We start from the raw sequence: 20,633 nt of genomic DNA on the forward strand, positions 1-20,633 counted from the left end.
AGCGCCAGACTGAATATATAGGTGCTTGGATAGTATTTTAGTATTTACGCGAGACGACGGCGGCGCTTGTATTACGTATATCACGTACTACGCCAAACACACACAATGACAATTTTACGAGACATCAACTACGTCTGCACAAATACGTATAATCAACTACTCACTGATTTCATTCATGTATTGAAACTAGACCTCTGTTTTTGTCTCTTTCTGTCTAACTACTTTTTAGGAGGTGTGAGTGAAATGGGGACAATGTTGCTGACGGTAAGGCGCTGTGAACTAATTCGTCGCGTCTCTCGGCTCGAGCCGCAGTCGTAGTCTCGCTCGCTCGTCGCCCCTTCGGCCTCCGGCCTCGCGCAGTGGCAAAGAACGCGTTCAAAGCGTGTGTTCGACTTTCTGGTAGCGCCAAACGCTACAGCGTGTCTTTAATCATTGATGCAAAAGTTCCACGATGGTTGATCACAACGAAAAAATATTACAGGAATTGCTTAAGAAACCCGGAAATCAAGTGTGTGCAGATTGTGGAGCCGAGGGTATGTTGAGTGTTTAATAATGATTCATTTCGCCTTGTAAAAGCGTGGTATTTCCATGGGATGGTGTATAGGCGGGGGGCGTAAGTGCGTCCATGCTCTGGAGTTCAGTGACCCCAAAGTAAAATGCATTCATTGAAAACAAATCGTCGACATCAACTGGTAAGATAGATTACTATTCTGAATGAAAAAAAGTCATAAGTTATCGTTGGTTTATGCGGCAGAGCAAACAGTTTCCGGTTATAATTCCGTAGAAGGAACGCTTAATGTAAATTGATACCTATACGTAGCGAAATGGTTAATATTTTGTTTTATACGTTCCATTTTGTAATTCTACTCCTAGGATCAAAAAATTATCTAACCAATTAACAAATAAAAAGCTTTACCAATTTAACAAAAGTATCTACTAAATAATATATATAAATATATTTATTGGCCAAAGGACATGGGCTAAATTTGTTCTAATTCTAGACAGATGAAGTCGTAGTAAGTCTAGTTTTGTTTGACTATGTACATTAAAGCCTCTACCGTCACTGATTCTCATAGACTTTAAATAATGATTCATACAACATACATACATCACCTTTATTTTATTATTCTTATCAATGCTTCACATATTTTGAGCTTTTTCGTTAATAGCAGATTTTCCTCAAATTGATTATAAACAATAATTGTTGTTACGTTACATTATTTGTTTATGTTTAAATATATACGTTTAATAAATGAAGTAGAGACACAATTATTTTCTCTAATAAGACGCACCAATTATTTATAAAATATTGTGTGCAAAACCGATGTGAAGTTAGGGGCGGGCCGCTAATGCCATAAAAACCTTTAAAAATTCCGCGAAATTCATGACTCAGGTATAGAATGTTCCAAGAATTCCATTTAAAAGTGAAAGTAGGTAGACAAAACATTCCTTTGCTCTTGTTTATTTGTATAGATTTTAATACCTAATGTATAGGTATTAAAATTGTTCTTTCTCGTTGGTCAATTAACTATACTATATATCTTCAGAAATACTTATATCACGAAATAATTATTTGTATTGTTAATGACATACCGAACTTATTATCCATATACCTATCACGTGGTTTACATATGTTTGATAAAAAAGTAATCAGCTGTTTCTAGCATGAGTAAAATGATTTTCTTAACAATTCCGAATCTTTACAATTTTTACCATATTTGGTAATGTTCTGCAATTTGATCTACTTTTCTGTAAATTGATCCAGTTTTTGTGTGCGAAACATTTTAGTAGAGATTTTTATATTTTCTTTCGTTCGTTCTTTCTTCTCGTTTGTAAACTTATTTAAAAGGCCTATACTCGGAATCGTTCATTAAGAGAGCCGTTAACTCTTAATTAAGATATAATACATATATTTTTTCATTACACCACGTCATATATATATATATATATATATGACAATTACGGTGAACATAAAATTAACAAAAACATAGAAAAATAGAAATATAAAAATGTCTACTTTGTAATGAGTTATTTAAAAGTATAATCTCTTAATCCTCCTTCGCATGCTGCTATTTCCATCTCTGATCATCTTCAGCTCGGCGGCGTCAGAGACATTCTTATTGCCTTTGTGATGCTTGGTCAGTCGTATATTATTAAATAAAATAGCAAGCTTTAATTATCAAAAGTAATATTCTATAGCAATAGAGACTAAATTGCCAGCCCTAAACCTGACACAATTTCATCCTCTGATATGTCTTGTTCGCTTTAACGTTTTTTTTTTAAATTTAGAATAAATATACTAAAATCATACTTTGTATAAAACCGGTTTTGAAAGTATATAACGTAAACAGTGACGTTTGGAGCCCTGTGTTTTAATTTTCGAATTATCTATGTCTATCTAATAATAAATTAAAAATGTAATATAAAACCTTCATGCTAATTTAATTAATTAAAAAACGGATTTATTTTTGTGACATTATCGGATGTAAGTTATCAATTTCGTTTTGACATTAATTAAGCAAATCGATTATCGTTCGCATACTTTAATTCTTAATTACAATACTTTATCAATGAAAGTTCCTAAATGTTTTCGTTCTCGTACCTACTATGAGTTTCTTATCGAAATCTTCTATATATTTTTATATAAATTAACGCGAATGGTATATGTTCTGTAACGTTGCTAAAAACCATTATAAAAACATTTATATATATTCAAATTATTTGCGACTGCTCACGAACCTTTTTAATTAGTATCCATTACAGAGCTTCAAAAAAAGCCCCGCGTGCGTCTGTGACGAACGAACCGACTAACGGGTGATTCATGTACTTGTTGTCTGTCAAACTTTCGAGTGCCAGGTGCTAACTGGAGCTGGAGACTGGCATGAAGGTATTTCGGGATGGGCTACCCGACATGTTGCTGGAGCCCAGATCGCAGCTGGCATAAAATTGTCAAATATGTCAGAAAAATATATATAGCACAAGAGGTCTATTAACGTGGGTCAAGCGGTACATAATACAACATTATGAACGCTACTTATTCTTGATATATTCGATAGGGCTTATTAATAAATAAAAGCGTTGCTAAGCATCCATTAGGTCCCTAATCTGAATTAAACGAATAAGAATCTTTAAATAACTAAATACTATATAGTTGAATTTTTCTTCTCTTATTTGGAAGAATTTTTTTTTAAAAATTCGTAAATTATATGTTCACCGTAACTGACATATATTTTAAAAGCAAATTATGTATGATAGAGTGTTAATACATATATTATATATTACTCGTAGTCGTTCATTAAGAGTTGTAGCCGTTAACTTTTAATTAGCGATACGAGTATAAGGCATTTAAATGTCCACAAAAGATCCAATCGGACAATGATTCATTTCCAGCTGTGATTTTAAATCAGTAGTACTAATGAGTCTTGTATATGTTGTATCTAAGTTACACGGTTCTTTATATTATTATAAATATAAAGGGATAATTGAATGGTCTAAACACGGGCTTCTAATCATCCGTCAAAATCAAAAAACCATTTGACGCATAGAGTCACGCTTGGATTAGTCTCTGAATAAGCAATATAGTATTAAACTTAGCATTTGTGGTCACACTGATCACAAGTCGTCGAAACGTCAAATTAATAAATTTTGTAATGTATTTTTGATTATAGCCGATACAGAGGATATAACCATTTAATATGTATAATAAGTAAAACTTAACATTGGGAAAGAAAATCACATTTTGTAATAACTATAAAAAATCGTATCAGGGACGTAAACGGACCCTTTTATAAGTAAAACTGGTAATCTTATAAAGCATTTAAATAAAGTTTAAAGTGAATACATAATTCACACTAAATATTAAATTATACACTTATCCAATTAATTATATCTACATTAATCTTGGCAAAGTTCATTGACATTTAGTAAACTTGTGCCGATATTAAATTAACACTTGAAAGTGTAGGTAATTACTAATTCACTATCTCTCTGTATTGTAGAGTTCTAACTGGCTATAACCTGTTTAAAAGATAATTATCAGCAATCGCAAACCATAATTTTCATGAATTATTTTTTCTGTTTTTGCCTTTGTTTTCTTCGGCAGTTTTTAGTTAGATTTTTGGCGAAATCATTTCACGTCACGTGTGAAATTGACATGAAAACTTAAGAACGCGCAGCGCTAACCCGATCCATGCAACTCCCTCACAATCGAGTATCCCGCAATATCACAGCAAACAACTCCCGTGGGGACTATTTGTATCGAAGAAGTCACATGTCATTACAACAATATAATAAACGGAAAAATGCATCCAACCCGTAATTCCGACTTAAACCATTTAAATTCTTGTAAAAAACAGTTTTAAAAGTGTATATATCGATTTCGTGTTGATTAACGATCGTAATTCGCTATTCGAACGTGCGAGAAGATCCACCCACAGCTGTTACGACCAAAACATTGCTATTTACGACGACTATGAACACATTGAAGAGGCCACGGACGCTTGTGTGCGTCACTGTGCGTGACGCGTAAACATGTGATGGCTATTTTCTTCATCGCTCAATGCAACCTGTGTATTTAGAATTTTAACTGATTACTAAATAAACACTCTACGGGAGCCCCTATTTTCGGAGAACCACCGCGGAGTTTTGCGTGAGTTAGCTGCTAACTTTTTACGCGGTTTAATCAATAAATAATAAAATGTTACAATAACAACAATTAGTACAAGGCTATTACGATTATTCCATTAACGAATACATATTTATTTAAAATACTCAATCTCCTGTACTTGACGCATAGTACCAACAAAACGAGAAGAAATAAATTATTTTGTTTATCCAATGCAATGGCCTCGGGGCTATCTTGAATACTTATTTGCCTTCAAATACCATGTTCCCTTGATGTGATGGGACTTTCCCCAATATTATATTCGTAGCTTTGGTCGTGGAGCGTTTGGTCTTTCATCGTTCTTATCATAATGACTAATAACACATTTATAACCTAAATCAATAACAACACGTAAACAACGATAACAAAAATAAAAGAACATAAAAGAAATAAATCCTTATTGCACTTTTAGTAAAACCGATCCCATAGTTTTGTATGCAAGTTCGATGAAGCGCGCTAATGTCGCAACCTTGAAATCTTGCGATATAAAAACTCATTATCAGCATTGCTATTATAAGTGTAAGGCCCCTTATCTGTACGTCCCTAATTGCTATTGCTATTTTCGTTACTCATGGTTTTCAATGACGGGCGATTGAAGCCTGGCTGATTGAAGTCATTAGGTGAACTGTGTGTAACTTAGTATATGTTTTAAAATAAATAACCATGCTAATCCAATGAACGGTCACATAAATATAACACTTTAGTCATGATTTGCAAAGACCTCTCCAAACAGAGCCATAGCATAAACTGTCTTCGTACAGAATTTATTTGATATATTAATTATAGGAATCCGGCAGGTTGAATGTCAGGTTACCGATTCCTAACCTACGTATTGCACCTTATTCATATAGGTATCTAAGTACATATATGAACGTCAACAGAGACCCATACCTGTGTATGAAACAGATTCAGAGGCGACCCAACCCAATATGTGTACCCAACACATAACATAAAAATATTAGTAAAATACAAGTCATTATTTCTAACTTGTATTTTACTTTTTATTTACTTGAGGCTTGCGTACTCTATTTTTCTATGTATTCTGTGTGAGGCTGTTTGTACTAACTTATATTTCGCAATGTGCCTGATTCTGCTGTAGTTTTTTTTAAACTAATTAATTGTATAACAAAACATTTTGTTTTAAGAATGTAAGTAAAAATAATTATATCGCTATGACTACACTATTAATAGTTCGTCATTGAAAACATTTCTACTGATTAAGATTATCAATTACCTTTTAAATTATCGGTATGACTAACCACAGATATTGGTCGGTAAGTCCCCGTAACAGTTGTATTATTTTTACTTATGAATATTCAGACAAGTTTTGGACATATTAAGGAATAATTAAGATCCCTGGAGTGAGATGAGTATGGAATTACTTCCGGTCCGTCTCGCTTCTTCTCTACCTTCCTTTAAATTTGCTGTACAAGCCTCCATATCCATCGAGTAGTCCACATTGTTAACCTAACCTTTCTTTTTTTTGTCTCTATCACTGTCTACAAGTTTTAATTGCTTTGTTTTGTTCCCTTGCGGGATAAGGTTACCAAAGTTATAACTAGAATGAATCTTAACCAAACCCGTGACTCGAATTTTACCTTTGAGCTCTAATCTCAGGATCATAGGGTGAGATTCGGAAATGAGACATGGCGCGAACTAGAACTTCCATGTGTCAAAATTAAATACAAACATTTTTGACGTAATTAGGCTCAGTGCTAAGAATCGTTTGGTATCTTACTTCTTTAGAGTTTTGCTATATAAAATCCTTGGTTACCGCGAATACTTAGTACACATTTTAATAAACCTCAATCTCTCGCTGACTGCTCAAGGGCCCTCGAAACGTCGAGTTATGTAAATAATGTAGTAAATTCGCGCTTATATCCGATAAAGAATTTTATATTAAAATCTCTGAATGCATTAAGGCATTTTGATACGAATCTGCATACACAGTTACAAGAGAATCTCGCATCTGTTAAATGGTTATCGGGTTTGAACTTTTGGGAGTTCGTACTTATCATATTACAATTCCTTTATTCGGCTTTTAAGATATTGATTGCCAAAGATTTAACACCTTTGTTGTTCATTTAGATATTTTATTGCGACTTAATAAAAACGTTTTCCGTTGGTACTTTTTTTGGACTTGATAATTAACGCAATTAAAACAGACCGCGAAAATAAATTTGTAAGTTACTTATTTCATGATGTGTGAATTCCGAGGTGAATGACCTCAACAATTTATCTAAATTAATTGCTACAAACAATTTGTTTTTACGTAAAATGAAACGTTAAGTCGAAATTGAGAATAATTTAGTAAAGCATACAGTCTATCGTGTGAAAACCGGCATGTCTACATCTGTGTTCTAGAACGTCAATCAAACTTAACCCTAGTTTCAAGAACCGTCAAACCATTTCTTCTGTATGAAGATTGACGTATTTGACATCGCCCAAGACTAATATAAATAATAATTAGAATATGGACCTTAGAGACGAAACATTACAAGACGCGGGCCAGGCAGAGAAGGCATAGACAAAAATCCATAAAGGGCTGTGGCGCCACCGAATAATCAATAAGTATTAATAATGTCTATAATCACAATTTAAAAATACAATTATGTAAAACTTGTTATGGTTCCATCTGTATTAATTCCGTCGTATCACGTTCTATATAGCCTCGGGAAATAGACTTTTTTTTTTTGTTAGACATCGTTTTTGCAGAAATTCATGTCTTCTATAATATATTGACTTTGCTCTATTGTGAATAGTTTCCGCAGGGTACGCAATATAGGCATTTTCACACCTTGAGTTACACTATTGTTATTTCACACAGAACCGTACCTTCGTATTATTCTATAGTCTATTCATCATAACGAAGGGTTAAAATAGTTTTTTAATCGGTCCAGTAGTTTAATATTTTCTCTTAATACCAGTATTGATTATATTATTGTCTATGGTTGCTAAACATGCAAACTATTTATTTATTATGGAGTTATAACAAATATTTGATGATTTGCAGAATAACAAAATTGCTTATTACATTATTGTTACACGTGTTATTTTATTGCTGATCTCAAATAACACTTAATGACTTAATTATGTAAACATGCTAAATTTATGTGAATGCAAATCTATAAAATTTGCTATAAATTATGCCTAAGAGCGCAGTTTCGGCAGTGTTGTGTTCAGGGTGTGACTCTCATCCTTGAGGTCATAGGTTCGATCCCCAGCTGTGAACCAATGGAATTTCTGTCTATATGCGTATTTAACATTCGCTCGAACGGTGAAGAAAAACATCGTGAGGAAACCGGCATGCCTTACATCCAAAAGGTGTAAAGAAGTCTAAGGCCCAGAACTAAAAAGGTACTTTTATTGCCACTGGTATTTTTATTGATTATGATATCAGCTATTATTCAATTAAATGATGAAACTTTAAAAGAAATAAGATATGCATTCGATAGACTTATCTATTGTGTCCCATCAAAAATTCTTCAATAACCCTGGCATCCTGCATATTTACCCGAGATAAATCATTGATAGCTAATATCATTGTAGATGTAAATAAATACTATAATATTTAAGCAGTTTTTAGTAATAATATAACATACACAGCCATTCATACTCACACACTCACGAATACTTAGGCATACACGATTTTATTTATATTTAACATTAAGACTATTATTTAAAAAAATATTTATCTTATATTTCTTTGAACATGAACTACGGAAGGGTTGTAATCTAGTTACCCACAACCCCAGTCTTAATTACACAACTCCCTAGTGTGGGGACTAGCATCAGACCAACTTTGCCACAACCATATTTTGTTATTGATAAAGTTTCTTAAGAAAGATTTGACGCTGTATCTTATTACGTATTCATTGACGTGATTGAATTACAACTGCTTTAATTCGATTATTAATATAATAATGTTAATTACGAGTAAATTGAAAAGAAGTGTCTAGATATTTACTTCTCACAGCGTACCTAAATAAAGATAAAATGATGTATATTAATTTACTTTTCATAAAATATTTCAAAATATTTACACTATTTTACTACCATCACCAATGGTTATGCAGCCCCTGGTGGGCCTGTCCAATTGCGCACCCTTATTGTTTCAAGGTCCTTGACAAGTCCATCCCACCAATCCAGCCTCGGTCTACCGGGTTTTCTCTTACCATCATGTTGTGAGAGAACCTTGGGGTTATGTCGTTCGCCTTTCGGTGCACAAGTCCTAGCCACTTGAGTCTGTTGCACGATGAATTGCATTATGAATTGGACGATGTTGGCCGCGTCTAGGATGTTACAAAGTTCTTTATCGTAGCGGATACGCGAAATACCGTCTTCGCATACAGGACCAAACATTCTTCTAAGAATCTGCCGCTCGAAAATATTCTCCATATTTTCGCTCTCTCTCTCCCTTGCCATAGGGGCCAAGTTTCAGAACCATACATGAGCACTGGTCGCAGCAGAGTTTTGTACACTGCTTGTTTGTATATTGCTTCGAATCCTTTCTAAAACTATTTTACTACAATATTACTTTAATTACGATTTATAAATTTAAGACGAAAATGAGGAAATAGAGCTTTGGCTACACAGACGAAAGTAGACGGCGTGTGTCAGGCACTTAAGGCCCTGGTCACCTATCCTACTTGTGTACGTAATGGAACTATCTCTATATAGATACAAATATATATTTGTTTTGGAGCGCTCGCGACCAACTGGATTTGGCCCTACGTAATTTAACACACGGCTTTAATATTTCAGATCCAGACTGGGCATCATACAACCTCGGTATCTTCATATGCATGCGATGTGCCAGCATACATCGTGGAATGGGCGCTCATATTAGTAAGGTCAAACACTTGGAGCTCGACCGATGGGAGGATTCACAGGTTCATCGTATGAAGGAAGTTGGTAATGTTGCCGCAAGAAATAAGTATGAGGATCGTGTACCGCCCTGCTACAGACGACCAGCTAAGAGTGATCCTCAGTGAGTAATTAAAAAAAAAGATTTTAGAAAAGAAACAAAAATTACAAAAGCTTTTAATTGCTCTCGTAAGAGTTTGTGGGTTTATACAAATAAACCTGCAACGATCATAAGTCGTTAATAAAACATTTGTAAAAAAAATATTTGATATTTTTCACTTTTACGAACCAAAACACAACCGGAAAAAAAATTAAAAGAATAGAAAACAATATTTGTAACCGATACTTAACAGTCTTAACAAATATAATTGTGCTATAATTAGTGTTGATATTCTGTTATAATTCTGGTAAACTTAGATCTTAATAACAAAAGACTATCAATAAATTTTAATATTCTGAGATATTTATAGAGAAAGAGTTCCCAGTTAATTCAAAATCTTCAATTTTCCAGTCACGCCTATCTCTAATGTTGTTTTCGCAGAATATGAGTATTTTTGCATTGTACACGTCAATGATGGTAAAGTTTTAAATAGACAGCTCTATACAAAAAAAGTATCATTGCACCGTTTTAACAATAACGACCGTCTCATAATCACAGAGTAAACACAGAAATAGACGAAACTTTAGTTAAATAGTGCAATACTGATTTTCACTTTATAAATAAGGGTTCTTGATTATAAATGGAAGTATGTTGCTAAGCTAATTCGGATGATAAACTATGATATTTTTTGAGACTAAAAGAAGAACAACTTTTCAGGGTACTCATAGAACAGTGGATTCGTGCTAAATACGAGCGAGAAGAATTTTGCCATCCAGAACGCCAAAGCTACCTCTCTGGCTCTATGGAAGGTTTTCTGATGAAGAGGGGAAAAGAAGACAGCAGATATCAACTAAGGAAATTTGTTCTAAATGAAAACGAGGACACTTTAAAGTAAGTAGTAAGTAAGTAAGTAAGTAGATATATAGCCGTGACTCGTCGATTATATATCTAAAGAACAAGCTACGAAAATGGCTGCTTAGTGAACGAATGATTTAATATATTGATTTCAGATTGTAGCTATGGTATTAAATCTTTACTTAACTCTTAATTAACGATCCTGAGTATGGTTTGACAACTTGCTAGTTGGGGCCAAAATATGTATATACATTTTTATTAAGTGCGCTTCATTAATCTCAAATGAAATGGTATTTAATTTAGCATGGCCTTCATCCATTCGTAATTTAAAGAAAATCATTTAAAATGCATGTTTCATTGTCATTCACATACAGCATATCATATTTAAAAGTAATAGTTAATTAAACCGACTTAAAATACCTATAATACCAATTTTGAAGTAATTCCAATATTGGAATGTAATATTTCCAGAAATTTGTTAATACATGCGGAAATTTACACGTACATTATGTTTTTGAATTCCGTAAAAAAATTCGAAATTAATATAACATTAAAACCACAAACTCTAAATTACTATTGTGTTGATTATCAAACAATCTTTATAGTTGCGGGACCGTCTCTATTCATCGTTTCATTATATGATGAAATATTTATCTATATCATTATTTTATCTGTTACCAGCCAATGTCAACAAACAGCAAACATTGTTTACCGAATTGCCAGCGCGATAAGAGATTACGATATCTCATACCTAATTAGTTTTCCTACCTACAGAATACCAACGTCACGACAAAAAATTCCACGTTTCAAAACGTCATCGCCAATATTTACTCTACGTAACGCCGTTATTGTAACCAGGTGTAAAATTTTAATACAATTATCGCCCACGGTTAGCGAGGCATGTATAAAACGACGCCTTTAGAATTTTCTCGGGTGGAAGGATAACCTATTGACGTCATCAGAGCCTACGCAATCGTACAAAAGGCAATTTTAATACTCTATAAACAACTGTTAACGATTTATTATTAGAGCCTTGATATTTGCATAGTTGATATAAATAAATGTTTTTTAAACTTATATACATCCGGGTTAAATAAAACTTTAAATATCGGTATTTTAGAGGAAATCGATATTGGTTCAACGGTATAAAACCAAATGGTTTGCTAAAACCGGTATTAAACGCATCGAATGCTCGGAATCGACACATCGGTCGCGTGCGAATTGACGTTCTTGTTCGTGATTGGTGGATTCGACGTCACCATGACCTTGAGATACACCAATCATGGTCAATACGTAAAATCCGTTTGAAACGCGTCTAAAATCAACCCTGTCCTTTGCACGCTCTTCTATAAGAATTTCAAACAACGGAATGGTTCCTAGGTATCAGCGCCCTACTGACGCTTGTTCTGGTGCAACGGGTTGTCTTGGCCGTTTATTCAATCGGCTACGACTCAAAAACTATCGTTTGAGGTAAGATGAGTATTGACGATTCAAAATTTATAGCATTGTGTACAAAACATGTCAGGAAGAGTTCTAAAAAATATTTAATGTAATTTTAGAATTCGTTTGCCTTTCAAAGTACGAAAAGTCCTATTAAAACCATGAATACCGGTAATAAAACGAAATCATAACTACTCTCTTTTCAAAATGCGATCAATAATTGATGAGAAAAGTCTATATTGTCCAACTCATGCCCTCGTCAGCTTTCATTATCAATAGCATGCTTCGATCGATCACAAAGCTTAAAAATGGTCTAATAATTAACGTTTTTCAGCGGCAGGTAAGTTAATGAGTATGTGATCTTTGTACAATACCAAAGATCAGATAAGAGTTACTTAAGAAATTTATAATGATAGTTCTTCAACTATATTCGCCACTATTATTACTAAATACAACGTCTATTAAATGAGTATAGAACATCTTATATGTATATAATATTACCCATAACTTTACCTTTGCCTACGCCTTCGGGAAAAAGGCGTCAGTGTATAGATAGAAAATCTTATACCTTTATGCCTTTAAAAAGTAATATTCCCTCATAACCACTATATTATTTTCTTTATAGGTACCACGTAAAAGAGAACAAGGAACCCAAGGGCATCCTAAAGTTGTCTGAACTTAACGTTTCTTTCGCCCCAGCGAAGATCGGTCACATGAATTCTATGCAGCTCACATTTATGAAGGAAGGCTCAACTCGACACATCTACGTGTATCATGAGGACGCCGAAGTAATTAATTGCTGGTTCGTATTTTTAATATAGTAAATTATACTTACAAATTCAATTATAAAAAAATCACACAGGATGTCGCTTAAAAACACACTGTTATCTGTGTATCAAAAGACGGCTGAATATTAAAAAGTATTCTAGAAATAAAGCTACAAAACTGTCTATATAGTCCAGTGGTTTTTGAGTTAATAAATATAGATATTGTATTGTCTTTTGTTAAAATAGCTTTTACACATTAAGAAAAACACTTTTTAAACGGATTAACGCTATGTATTAATATTAAAACTTATAATTATTTACATAATTCTACATTTAAAAAAAACCGTCGTCGTACTTTTCAGCGTGCGTGGTCACGGTGACTGAAGACAAACTGGTGTTAAATGTCAAAAGTAAAATTTAGAATTATGTAAATAATTATAAGTTTTAATAATAATACATAGCTTTAATCCGTTCAAAAAGTGTTTTTCTTAAATATAAATATTTCCTATATGTATAATACATATATAAAAACACCAAATAAAATACGTCTATGCACTAATCCGATTTAAATACCGTTACCGGTATTTTACAAACAATTAATGTTCTTAAATAATAAGTAATGGCGATCATTCGTTCGTACGTACCATTCATTATTGTTCACAATTATTTGATTACATTAGTATGTTGTTAATTGTTAGTAGTTTATTTAGTCAATAGATGACGTTAGTGCTAAACGAATTATTATTTTATGTTGCGTATACATATATATTTTAGTATTTGAAGTAATAATTACTTACCTACTACTAATGGATTTTATTAGTATTTTTTAGTTTTTTTGTCTTGAAATATTATCTAGCGACATCTAAAATTTGTATAAAAATGAAGTATATTTTTCATTATTTAGGTACACAGCCATCCGATGCGCCAAACTCCATCTTTTACAAGTGGCTTTTCCCTCAACACCACAATCAGACCTGCTCCAACGTCTACCGAAAGACTTTGCTCGTGAAGGCTGGCTTTGGAAGACGGGACCCAGGGCATCAGATGTCCACAGAAGAAGATGGTTCACGTTGGACAACAGGAAACTGATGTACCACGACGAACCACTAGACGCCTACCCAAAGGGGGAGATATTTATCGGTATGTCATTCAAAAAACAAGTGTCATTTATTGACAGCTGTAAAATGTCAAAATTGGCTTAATAGAAGTAAGAAGAACACCAGGTGTTTAGTCAAGATGACTTAACAGTAGTATGTAGAAAGTCGAAGTCTTAATTTGTATGAAAATGACAGTTCGTGTTGATAAAGTTCTTGTCTAAGCCCCCAGCTTGAGACAAATGCACTTTTCGATAGGCGTGACTCACTAACGCTTAACGAATTTGTATGAGAATGATAGTAGTTGATGCTTTGTCACGTGAGCATTTCTATCTGTAAAATACAAGTGACTTAGTCGGTGGTAGAGATGTTGGCTTACCGACTACTGAAATAGACGAAAAACGTCTGATGATGAATGTACCATTGTTTGGGATTCATTGACTAACTTAAAATTACTGGGTATCTCATGCCTACAGTTTAATGGCTATTACAGCTTTTGTACATTACTTGTTTCCTAGTCTTTGTTGGAAATATAATTCCCAAAAAAAATTAGAAAAGTCGAATAGTATATTTTTTAAAATATTATCTTTATTATTTCAATGACATGCTTCCAAAGAGTTCTAACATTGTTGGTCATACCGCCTGTCGCGAACCAGATAACCTGAACTGGTTGTCAAGGCAATAGGTCGCGAATCCCCAATCCACTGGGACCAAGTTACAATATTCACAGATCTCTGCAAATAAATGTAGAGATATCACTAGCAAAGCAGAAGGCACAAGGCACCTTACATGGATGCTACCCTCACCAAGAAATACGACTTTCAGAGAACTTATTAAGTGACAGTGACACACATTCTACTCGCCAGTCCCTTGCTGACTTTATGTAATTTTGCTTAACACATTTATAAACTACTTAGTACATCAGACCACTTGTATCTTGATTTCTTGATTAAGGCATAATTTTTTTAACTAACAATTCCAGGCCACGAGTCAACTGGGTACCACATCAAAGTATCGAACACAGGCAACGGTTGTAAAGAGGCGAGATTCCCCTTCTATCTGGTGACTCCAGAGCGGACATTCTGCCTTGCTGCAGCCACTCATGAGGACCGAGCTGGCTGGTTAACGGTCATTCAGCATACGCTTAAACGGCCCCTCACACCTCAGGATTCTACCAGTAAGTACTTTTACGAATTAATGAAATACCCTCATTTCATTACTTATCAAATAGCAGATAAAATAGTTCTTCTAAATTAAAAAATGATATTAAGAAATATAACGCGTAAAAGCTGCTAAAGGAGGGTAGGACGAAATGGAATTCAAGCCCAGAATTATTAATATAATTTTATATATATATATATATATATATATGTAATAATTTTTACATAACCTTATATTTCTTAGTTACATTGTTAAATTTTTCAAAAGTTCAAAATCTATATATAACATTGTATAATCTGTTCCATATGTGTAATCTGTTATTCATACAATACAATAGCCTGACGTCACAAAACGTCAGTTACACTGTCGTCACATTGACGTGGATTGACAGAACGTCACGATAGAAAATCCCATAGTTATAACGACTGGAAAGTTTGACGTGAATCGTATTACCATACAATGTGAAATGTTCACACGTCACAATGTACAAACATTGTCTCATAAGCATACACTTTACGAACGGAAACATATTGCTTACGTTTAAAACACTTTTGAGACAATGGTACCAACTAGGAGGGTTTCTCCCCAAATTTAGGGGCAGTTTTCCAGAGGTTTCTTAGGAATACATTTATTTAGGAGCTACTTAATTAAAGGGTAGTTTTTTTTATTCTTTGTTTTTCATAAAAATATGCATGATATATATATCTATATATCTAGCGGGAATTAAGTTTGGTGGCGGTTTAAAAAAAAACTAAAAGGCTCAATATTGGCTTGAAGTGTGCGATAAAATATGTATATGTAACATAACTATAAGATGTTACATATGCATATTTTATGTAACCTACATAACTCGTGTCTGTGTCTCCAAAATCAAAATAACAGCTATGTTATGCCATGTACTTGAATGTATAATTAAATTCATATTTAAAATGATCTATCAAATCAAATGTGTAGCCAACATTTTATGGGCTTTTTGATATTTATTGGTGTTTGTGGGTACGAAGGGTAACATTCTGTAAGACATCACTGCTTCTACCAAATTAATGTAGCTAAAAATATGTTTATTAGCCAAGTTTTCTATTCATACATTTTGACTTAGTACCACTATTCTCCAAAACGTGAATTAAGCTAAAGGAGTAAATAATTATATGACACTAGCTGCCCCCGCGAACTTCGTTTCTCCTTAATGCGGTTTTAGCTATCTTTAATACCGTGACACGAAAGAATAATTTCACTGTATTATCGTCACTATAATTTGAATCTCATTTACACTTCGGTCTAAGTAACACGTGGTTGGCTATGTTAACACCAAAAATAATTGAATTTCACGGTATTTCGTTTACTACAAAATAAATTTGATTTATACTTTAGCCTCAATAACACGTGGTAATCATGATATTGAATTGTAGCTTATATGACACGTGTGTCGGTTTACCATAGCAGTGCCATCTATTGATTACTTACTCAATCCAGTCGAAAAGTATCGACATCTGTTAGAATCTTTTGGAGTAAACAGATAATTGTGACTGACAATTAATTATAGACAAATAATTTGCAATAAAATAAAATTGCGACTATAATTAAAGATATAAGCTATCCTATCTCTTAAGTTGGACCAGACTGCTCACGGTGTGCCAATTTAATTTAAAATCGGTTAAGTAGTTCAGGAGTCCATAGCGGACAAACATCGTGACAGGAGATTTATATATATTAAGATTATAATTTCTCCTTATACTTTATTAAAACTCTGTGATCGCACGTCGTATTTTCTTTCTCTAGTTTTAATTTAATTCATATTGACGTTTGTTTATACATCACAATTTTAATTTTCAGTTGAGGCAACACTGGTTAGAAAAAGGACGACATCGAACTCTATCAGCATATTTTCAGGAAGGTAGTTATGTTGTACGAAAATTAATATAAGCAATACTTTAGTGGTTGTAGACAGCCGGAATAATTAAGCAATAATTTGATTTATAAAACTAATGTTTCTGGCAACTGCAACAACACAGTGATTCAGATATCGTACGACTGATGATATTAGTCGTATACATACTTATTGACATTTTTAATTTATGAGATAAAATATTTATTCCGGTATTGTTTTTACATTTGTAAATAATTTCGCAGTATGAATTTATAACGTTAATATTAATTTATAATGAATGTTGTAAATTATTTGATATGTAATTTAGTGACGGACTGAATCTACTGAGTTTTATGTATGGTTATTATTTAGATTCACAGATTAAATATGATTCGTTTTACTATATTGTACTTGAAAAGATGTCAATAGCATATACATAATAAGTTATAAATAATGGCAGTAAATAATAATATCTTGATGTTGTACACTAAGTATTGTGTATTTGACGGTAATGTTAATTATTAATTAAAAAAAGTATCTTTCACGTATATTTATCCAATTTAAGTAATAAAATACATCCCTTTTTAACAACGCACAAAAACATTTTCTCGAAATAATTCTATATTGACAGTTCTATATGGCAGCTACATATTATGTATAGTGAAACGAAAACAGAAAATTTATGGTTAAGATTCCTTTAACACGTTTGTGTCAAGGTACAACAGCAGGGCTATTTTATATTTCAGTGATTCAAAGAGTCGACTCACAACTCTATGTTTAAATTATGTGGGTTAAAACAATGACGCCATCTCATATCACTATTTTTAATGATGTTAAATGCTTATTGTGATATTTAGTATAATATGTATAAATATATTATACTTTACATTATTTATACCATTTTGCCAAATAGTTAACCTATTGTTGGGTTGCGTTATCCAAGTTTTTGTTGTAGTTCAGCATATCACGTTAACAAAAAGTTTTCAACTGAGATACTTAGTAGCCCTGCTCATCAACGATTTTACGGAGAGCAAATTCTTCATTCCTTGACTTTATTTTATTTAACGTCACCACCAAATACGGTATACAAAATTATTCTAACGTTTAAGATATTTATTAATTAATTTCCATAGATGCAACCACAGAAATAGTATCAAGAATATCGTATCGTAATCTGATACGATATAGCATACGATACGATATGTATCAAACTGTTACTGTCAGTAACAAAACCATTTTTCTTACAATCTCGATTGTAATTGCTCTCTTTCATTACAAGACGTTCTACAGGGAATATAACTTAAATTTTTGAAATATAAATCTTATATAGTACGCTATAGCAATAATTAATATTAATAAATCCAATGTATTCCCTGTCACAATTATGTAGTGAATTATTTATTTATTGTGTGTGTGTAATCGCAGAGTGAAATTGTGTATTATTTAATTAAATCAAAAATACTAAGCTAATGTTATTTTCTCGTTGAAGATTTGCATGCGAAATATTTTAAATTGCTTAAAGCGTCTGAATGGTTTGACAGCTATACATTTGTTTGTAACAAATTTAATTATGAATGATAAATAATGAGTTAAACATACTAAGCATTAGATATAAAATAGGATATTAAAGCTAGGAGACTGCCAAAAACATGGTAGAAATAATATTTTATTTATATTTTTATGCGAGTATACTATCGGATTTGATAATACAGGATGTTTGATGGTGTGAATGAAATTCAACTGTCTGTGCTTTTGTTTGGGCAGTAAAACTTAGATTAAGCCTGCGCTGGATAAAATTCATTTGAAATTGGAATCAAAATGGCGACGGATAGCGTTCGTGGCGTGTCTAGCGTTACCATGGTTATGGGTCGTTACCATAGTAACGCAACAGTAGCTCAACCGTGTTTTTCAAAGTTTTAAAGCTTTCGTATGAGCTCTAATAATTTAGGATAAAAGTCAAAGTCAAGATTTAGCGCGAACTCGAATGTCAAACACGTTACTTTGCGTTTAATACTCTGTATTTGTAGGGCTCTTGAGTCATTAGTCCAGTTTGGAGAAATGGTCGTAAATATAGAAGGATTGACATTGACAAGACAATGTTATTTTATAGGTATATATGAAGATGAGGTCGTAAAAGTTGAAGTTATTTTGCATCTATCGTTCGTTCATCACTCAGCTAAAATTTGTAGTGTTAAGCGGACTATCCCACTTATGCAGAAATAACTAATCACACAGGGTATATTTGGTTTGTGTTTCTGAAATATTTAATCTGTGACCGAATGTGACAACGTCCTTGGCGCAAAAATTACAATTTACACAAAAATTATATTTAATACTATAAAATTACTTTGATAGTTGAAAATAGTACCATTATCATCCATTAGCATGAAAGACATATGGAAAGACCAACTGTCTTATATTGAAAATGTTTAACAAAAGCTTTTAGCTAGGCTATTCTTTTGAGTCAAAAAAAGAACTGGATAACCTAAAAGCCATTCTTGCTTGAAGTTACTAAACGGGACATTTTATTGTTTTATATTCAGATGAAATCATTCAATTGTTTTTTAATTCGGAAATAGATATAAAGAGTTTACTAAAAGTTTCTTTTTAATTTATTATTGTGAAGTTTCTGATTGTACCCATATCTATATTCTATAGGGTAGAATGTAGCGTCTAGATAATGCTAGATTTTGTATCTGTAGAAAAACACAGGCAGAGTCCGTATAGTATTATCGATCGTTCTTTTAGCCAATATTCTCTTAACCATTAATTGCACGAAATGTATTGAAAATTCAAAAATATTATTAATTGTAGACTAAATTTTTTTATACAGACCAAAAAGGTTGCAGGTAAGGTGTATTCGTATATCCATAGACAAAATTAGATTTTTAGAAAATGTTTGTACCCTGAAATTAGATTTTGTAGCTGTAAAGCAATAATTTGTATGATATTATCATAGTGTATTCCTTAAAATAGTTTTTATATTGACATTGTATAAACATTGCGTAACTATAATATTTATTGTAATGATGGAGATAGGCACCGGTATTGTGAACAGTAAGGACATTAAAACACTGCATCTTTCGTCTTCTAATAATAGAAGACTGTCTAAGAAAAAAATCTGAATCTGAATTTATACACAAAAAATAGTTAAACATTTATTTATAATTATTCAGTCAAGATTAAAAAAATATTTTGACATATCGAAAATTGACAGGTTTCTATTGTCCCTACTGTATTCATTATCTGTGGTGTAAGCGTGAAATAGGGAATCATCGCTCTAGTTAATTTTAGCGTAATTATTTAATGAAATTTACCAAAATGTTGCCTCGCTTAAGTTACAATCATGATTTATTAGTTCTTAACTCATTTGTGTGCTCTGGCATAATATTATTATGATTAAATATATTTATGTCAACTGATATAACATTCACAAGACAATATGTTTTATTTAACCCTCAGCCTCACGATATCACATAGAAATAACCTTTATATGCATCAAATGGCAGCCTTTGATCGAAATTTTGTTTATGTTTAATAAAAGCCTATATTATAATTCGATATAACAAATCTTGACGTCGCCATGGATTCTAAATTACATACCCATACCCCTGTGGACCTAGAGCATTAAAAAGTTGTTTTTCATTAAAGCTTTGTTTGAGACAATAACTACGAGTACCTTGGGTTTTAAAGGCAAACGTGTTTTATAATAATTTAGAGTTACAATACAATGCATCAATCCTGCACAATTCTTGTGTTCGTTTTGCTAGGAGTTTCTCCTAATTTTCGTTCTCAATCTTATACATAAGCTATATTGAGG

The 20,633-nt window shown here is 32.7% G+C and overlaps 1 protein-coding gene across 3 annotated transcripts; it reads left to right on the forward strand.

Moving 5' to 3' along the window:
* The first annotated feature begins 313 nt into the window (after nt 1–313).
* LOC123710031 (arf-GAP with dual PH domain-containing protein 1-like) lies at nt 314–20,251 on the forward strand. Of its 3 annotated transcripts, XM_045661693.1 has the most exons (9): nt 314–533; nt 9,428–9,653; nt 10,347–10,520; nt 11,865–11,954; nt 12,259–12,264; nt 12,550–12,726; nt 13,596–13,831; nt 14,768–14,962; nt 16,780–20,251. In XM_045661693.1, exons 1-9 carry the CDS (start codon nt 452–454, stop codon nt 16,842–16,844), a joined length of 1,251 nt encoding a protein of 416 aa, XP_045517649.1. In that variant the 5' UTR covers nt 314–451; the 3' UTR covers nt 16,845–20,251. The 3 variants fall into 3 exon arrangements, with proteins under 3 accessions (XP_045517649.1, XP_045517650.1, XP_045517651.1); XM_045661694.1 differs by lacking the exon at nt 12,259–12,264; XM_045661695.1 differs by lacking the exons at nt 11,865–11,954; nt 12,259–12,264.
* Nucleotides 20,252–20,633: the final 382 nt, after the last annotated feature.

Source organism: Pieris brassicae, chromosome 5, assembly GCF_905147105.1.
Source record: "Pieris brassicae chromosome 5, ilPieBrab1.1, whole genome shotgun sequence".
Classification (NCBI taxonomy): Eukaryota; Metazoa; Arthropoda; class Insecta; order Lepidoptera; family Pieridae; genus Pieris; species Pieris brassicae.